Source organism: Typha angustifolia, chromosome 15, assembly GCF_048772165.1.
Source record: "Typha angustifolia cultivar Huaian chromosome 15, ASM4877216v1, whole genome shotgun sequence".
In the NCBI taxonomy this organism is placed as follows: domain Eukaryota; kingdom Viridiplantae; phylum Streptophyta; class Magnoliopsida; order Poales; family Typhaceae; genus Typha; species Typha angustifolia.
In genome coordinates, this window is record NC_133253.1 from 9,663,420 (window position 1) to 9,669,922 (window position 6,503).

General features: G+C 41.5%; 1 protein-coding gene across 1 annotated transcript; it reads right to left on the reverse strand.

Annotated features, from left to right (window-relative positions):
* Positions 1-4,066: 4,066 nt before the first annotated feature.
* Positions 4,067-5,445, reverse strand: LOC140779620 (WRKY transcription factor WRKY51-like). Its single transcript, XM_073124782.1, has 3 exons — positions 4,748-5,445; positions 4,502-4,627; positions 4,067-4,401 (listed from the first exon to the last, which is right to left on the reverse strand). Exons 1-3 carry the CDS (start codon positions 5,365-5,367, stop codon positions 4,224-4,226), a joined length of 924 nt encoding a protein of 307 aa, XP_072980883.1. The 5' UTR covers positions 5,368-5,445; the 3' UTR covers positions 4,067-4,223.
* Between the last annotated feature and the right edge of the window lie 1,058 nt (positions 5,446-6,503).

Below are 6,503 nucleotides of genomic sequence, written 5' to 3' on the forward strand. Positions count from 1 at the left end.
ATGTAGTGACTTATCAAGAAGCCCGTTCCCACTACGCTCACGGCCCAATTGGCTCGAAACACCTCGCTATCCAAATGACGCTTCGCTAACGCTTTGGTATTTTCTGAACGAAGCCTAGATATTTTATCTTATCGATCCAAGTGATCCCAAGTAAGATCGATTTAGGATCATGGGATCCTTTTCCCCCCGATAATTGCATTATTGTGCTAGGTTGTGAGGGCTCTCGGCCATACTCTATATCTTAAAAATCTCTAGTTCAAATATTTTTAAAACTTATAGAAATGCTCATGTATATGTATTAAAACACAGATTATTTTATACATATTTGTCAATATTAAAATTCTAACATAATCAATTTTCTACCTGATGTAAATATTGCATAATTATATATTCCTAAAAATTCACAATATCCAAGATAAACTTACTCCTCATGTTTGTTTCTTTGACCACCTATAATCTATTAGACTGTGTTGGGGTGCTATACTCTTTCAATCTGGCCCTTTTCTTTTCAGTGTGTGACCATATTTTCAACTGCACATTTGATAATATCCTGATCAATACATAAAGAGGATCAGTTGACATAAAACCTCATCAACTTCTCCTACCATCCAATTCTGATTTTTGATTATTTGAAGACCATATTTTCTTGTCCATTGCAGTATTATATCACAGAATTCCACTGGGAGTGATAGGAGGCTGGAATGCATCAACTCTTAGTACCCTAAGAGTACTTAGGATCTTTTCTTCTTCTTTTTTCTCTGATCATACTTATATTTTGGTAACCTTAGATTATTTGTAGATGGACATTACAATAGAAGATGTTAGTGAGGAGATGCAAGCTACAACTTTTACTTGCTTCTTTCTGATAATGTGTATCTTTCGCACACCAAAGAAAGAGTCATCTATTGATATCACCCACTTAAAACAAACCAATAAACTCATCCTTTCACCTGAATTTTCTAGAGGTCTCTTTCAACCTATGGAGAAATTAGAACACTGAACTACTGAAATGCTATTCCAATATATCAACAAGTGAAAACCCAAAAGAAAAAAAGAGGAAAAACTGTCATTTTATTCTAGAGCTTTCTCATATTTGAATTATGCTCTACATGATTCCAATCATGTTGGGATTAACCTAAAGATGATGATGATAGATATTGTCAAGAAGAAACATGAATAACGTGACGAAAACCACAGTACAAGCTTGTTTACTTCACCATTAGAAATAGTGTGGCGGTAATAAGGGTATGTTCCTTACTTCGATCACTTCAGTAAATTGACTCTTTTTTAGTTTTAATTTATTTTTAAAATTAAATATTAAAAATAAAAAAAATGACCATAAGTACTTTGTTTTTCTTTATTTTTGAGCAATCGACCACGCCTAAATCTTCAAAATTATAGAAGGTAAAACTTAGTCGGACCTGAATTAAGATGATCCTCTTGACAGGCTCAGGGAGGTTTAGTTCCATTTCTTTCCTTAATCTGCAAGTAGTAATATCATAGGCCTGAAGTTGCCTCCAAGCACACGCAATTTAGCGTTGCTTCTTTTCCTTGATCAATCCCTAATCTTGACTTTGGGCTTCAAATTATTGATTACGCGTGGGCCCGGACCATTCTAGATTAACTACAAGAAATGTTAGGAAGAAGTTGCTATCAGCTGACTCCAAACCCCCCTCCTGTGGACTTTGGGTCAAGTATATACACGATCGATATATATATATATATATATATATATATATATATATATACAAAGAGAAAGAGAGAGAGAGAGAGGTGTGAAAGAAAGTTTCAATCTTGAATCTTGAAGCAATTAAGTGGGGGAGGGGTGCATGATGGGGCCAAAGACATTGAAGTGTTGTCATTATACAGCAAACATTTACAAATCTACAAGTCAAATGCAACAGGTATGCATGGGACTCATGAGCCCAAAGAGAATGCCAAAAGAACTAGGGGCAGCCCCACCTCCACACCTAGAGCTGTGACCTAATTATGCCATGTTGACCTACCAATTCTATCCTCCCATTAACAACATCTCTACTTTAAACTACTCCCTTAATAACACTAAATTGTTATCTTCTTCCACCGCTATTATTACACCTTAAAGACATAATATATATTTCGTCCGTTATAAAAGAAAAAGAAAAAGAAATTAAAGCTTTTAAATTAGCCGGCTGTCTAATATTAACATTACTCTTTTTCTAGAGTTTATATAGCAACAACCTCTTTCATTGTAGATAGGACAATACAACTTTTATTTTTCTTCTTGTTCAACTCTGCATTCATGAATGTATTGTGCACCTGAGTCATCTTTCTTTTAACAATAATTTTTCTGAAGACTAATGCTATGTTTTGTATTGGATCATGAGAAAACAGTCTGCCCCTAGTCCTTTCTTTATAGTCTTTGCTGATGGATGATGCATTCACCTAGAAAACAATTTTTTATGTTACTCCTTAACCTATGCAAAAATGTAACCCGCTGCCCAACTATTTTGTTTTTGTTTTTAATTAATAGTCTATTGAGATTGCAATTAGCCCTAATTGGAGGGGGAAAAGTAAATCTTATTCATATCTGAAGTGCATAAAAGTCCACTCCCATATATATACATTGTCCTAATTCCATTCAAAAGAATGGCAAGTGGTAATGGGTTCCTAGTTCCTACCCCCCACTTTCCCTTTTTCTAAGAGTATATTTGTTGTTATCCTCCACCAGAAGGTGCTAATCTATTCCTCCAAGCAAATAAAGACACTAGACTCTTGTGAGAATCCAATAAGTATAATTTTGGATCTAGTTGAGAGGGTGGGGTTGGGGGGTTTGGATGCCTTTCTAAAGGTATTATCATGTCACTTGCTATGCTCCAAGTCAAAATACTCTCATTAGGTAACACATCAGAGCCCATTATGGTTTGATTTGGATTAGTTGGCATTAGTTGGCAATGGGACATAAATTAGTGGGGAAGGGGGGCAAATAAGTCAAATGACATCCTACGATAATATGAAATGATAAAGATTCAACTGCACTCCTTTCAAGAAGTCCACTATTCTATATTCTCCTACTAGGTCTATGCAAGAATCAATCCTTTCCTTGCAATTGACTAATTACTCATTCTTATTTCTAAAACTTGGTGGTAATAAAGGAAGGTAACTAGTGGTATAATAAACTTTTAGGTAGCGTTCGGATATGGTTTAAGTTCTAAATTATGCTTATTTTAAATTGGCTTAGGTTAATAAGGTGTTTAGTCCAAACATAGCATTTGCACTTCTATCTGACCACGTAGCTCTGTTTAGTTACAGTGAATATTTACTTCTTTGGCTGTTGGGATGGAAATTAATTACCAGAACAAGCAAAGGGAATACATTTATTTCTAATCCCAGTCTATATATCATAAAAGAAACATCATTCCTTATTTGAAAACTTTTCCCTCTGAGTGTATGCAGATTTTTTTAGTTTTTTTTTTAAAACTTAATGGTATCCCACTAATGCCAACAATGCTTTCCATGCAAAATATCAATCTGCCTCCCTAGTCTATCAGTAAGATTCGATCATCCATTTTGATGATCCATTTTGTAAGAGCTCTCTTAAATATCTGACATAAAGTTACTGAGTTGGATAAAAGTTGACCAACCCCATTAAATCCGATCCCCAAATCACACCCAATTGACGAAACCATTGACCCCAACCAACCCATTTTGGCCCCAACCCTCTCTAATTTATTTCCCCCAACTCCTCCAGAACTTCCAACCATCACACCTAATCCTGAGAGCAACTAATACACTATTAAAACCTCTGTTGACCTTCGCCCCCAGATCTTATCATCCTCCAACATCAGCAATCAAAGTTAATAACAAGCAACCCAACCTAATAAATAAAAATAAACGAAAGAATACAATTTTACAAAATAGTTGCATCACAACCAAGGAAATCTGACACCAGTCAAAGAGGACAACGACGACCGGGCCCCACTGCACTGAGACCATGCACCTCTTTGACCCCCACCCTGACGGACTCCAAGCGGGGATCAAATCCGGAACATAGAGAAAAGGTTAATAAACTAATAAACTATGCAACTTGGTCAAATTTCCCGACTGCTTCTCGTTTTAATTTCTACAGGTCATTTTCTTTACATAATTCTAAAAATAAGAGCGCCGTTTGTAACGGTTACAGCGGGCGATTGGAAAAAAAAAAGAAAGAAACAAAAATTAAGGAACGGACGGCGGGGATGGGATCAGATCTGCATGATGCCGTCCTTGCTCTCGAGATTCGTGCCCTGGCTTGGGATGGTGGAGGCCGTGTGGCGGTGCTCGCCCTCGTAGGTGACGATGAGCATCGAGGGGTCGTCGGGGGCCCTCTCCACGTGCTTCCTCGCCGGGCAGCCGCGGAGGGTGCTGCACTTGTAGTAACCCCTGTAATAAACGAGAGTAAAAAGGTCAGCGCCGTTTGATCGAGATAGAGGATAGGGATTTGGGAGAGAGAGAGAGAGAGATGGAGGAGGGGTGTGCTTACCGAGGGTAAGGGGATCCCTTGATCGGCTTCTGACCGTACTTTCTCCACGAGTACTCGTCAGGGGGGATGTCGGCCATCTTCGAGCTTATCGCCGGTACTCGTATCGTCCTCTTCACCCTCGACTTCCTATATTTAGGAAAAATCTAATTAATTAATGATCCGAGAAACTGCGTAGGATAGGAGAAGTGTAGGGATTTTTGCTATCGTGCGCCGAAAGGAAGAATGGGAGAGGAGGATGAGGTTTACCTTCGCTTGGAGCAGTGACACCGGCCGCCGTTGACGGCGTACTTTCCGGCGACGTCCTCGGAGTGGGCGTGGCCAGGGCACTTCTTTGGGTACGACGAGGACAGTGGCGGCTTTCCGGATCCGGCGACGGCTGCCGAGGACGGCGCGAGGGGGGGTAGGAGGAGGGATGAGGAAGAGACTCCGTTCTTGCCGTTGGAGACGCTCCCGTCGCCGGTGATCGACGAAAGGAAGGACGAGTTTGTGCCCGACGAGATAGGCGCCGAGATACACGGCTTGGAGAAGTCGAGCGTCAGTGGCACCTTCGCCGGCGCCGGTGGCGGAACTAGGGTGATTGTTTGCGTGGCCGGAACAGAGGAAGAAGGTTTCGCGTCGGTCGGCTGCGCCACAGTGGGGCCACGTCGGAAACGTGCGTGGCCGGTGCGATTAAGGATCGAGATAACCTTTTTGAACTTGGAAACGGTGAGATCAGTGATCTCCCTGCAATCGAACTGCGTCGACGACGCTTTCTGGTGTGAGATCTGGGCGATGAGGTGCTCCATGCTCCGGATCCCCGCCGTGGCGGCCTCCTGGATGGCCATCTGCTCGTCAATCTTCGCGTACCCCATCATATCAACGGCCATGATCTCCCGGATCTAAATACCCCTATACCACCATTAACTGAAGGAGAAGAGAGAGGAAAGAGGTTGAGGAATGGGAGAAGGGGAAGGGAGGGGTGGGGGGATTTTAAAGAGATGATGACCGGCGAAACCGGGTAAAAGGGACGGGAATTTGAAGTCAAAGGGGGAATTTCTGATCCGACGGCTGATGATGCTTCACCTTTCTCGTGATCGGAACCAAAAAATTAACGCTGTTTTCCACGCACTGGATGGTGGAAGAAGCGTCAGTCGCAAGGTGGACTTTGTCGCCCTTCGAGAAAAAAAAAACGCTTAAAAAGACAATAAAAAAATAAAAAGAGGAAAGAAAAAAAGATAAAGGATTGCCTAATTTCTCGTCTTGCGAGATATTCCTCCCCCTATTTTATAACATTATTCCTAGATTTCCTTAACTAGGAACGTTAATTAATGCTTTCCACTATGCTTAAAGTCAACCTGTTGAATTCAATTATTCAAGCCAAGTATGACCTGAAATCCGGAGATAAATCACGATATCTCGGAGTATACGTCGTAAATTTATAGAAAATTAGTAGTGGGTGGGGTTGACCAGTGAGAAAGAAAGACTTATTATTCTAGTATAATATTTTCTTTTTTCGTTTGTTTTGGTTTATATAATGGATTTGGTGGTGGTGGTGGACTCACACGCTGGGTATGATATGGGCATCTAGATGAAAGAGTAGTTGCGTGGGGGTGACCAGATTCAGGAAGAACGGATTTTTACCAGCTTCACCGAAGAAGAGACCAGAGCTCCAGACTCGCGTCGTCCACAGACACGTGACCAGGAAATCGCGGTGGGTGTGAACGCGGGTGCCCTTCGGAGTTTACCGCCAAATAATTCCAGCCGTCGGATGGCGTGCTTTAAGATCGGACGGGTGGAAGGGAAAGGGGAAGTTGACCCGGGGAGTGGCGGGGGCAGCGTCGTCATCAATGAAGGGACCACGATGTCGCACCGCGAGTAGGAAGGGGACGCGTGGAAGGGAATCCTTTGGTCACGAGGATGGTGTCGCCTACCGGAGGGTCGAAAGCAGCGAATATTTTGTGACTTTTTGTGTTTGGTGCTCGTTGCTAATACCAACAGCTAGCTAATCAATCAATTGGACTTT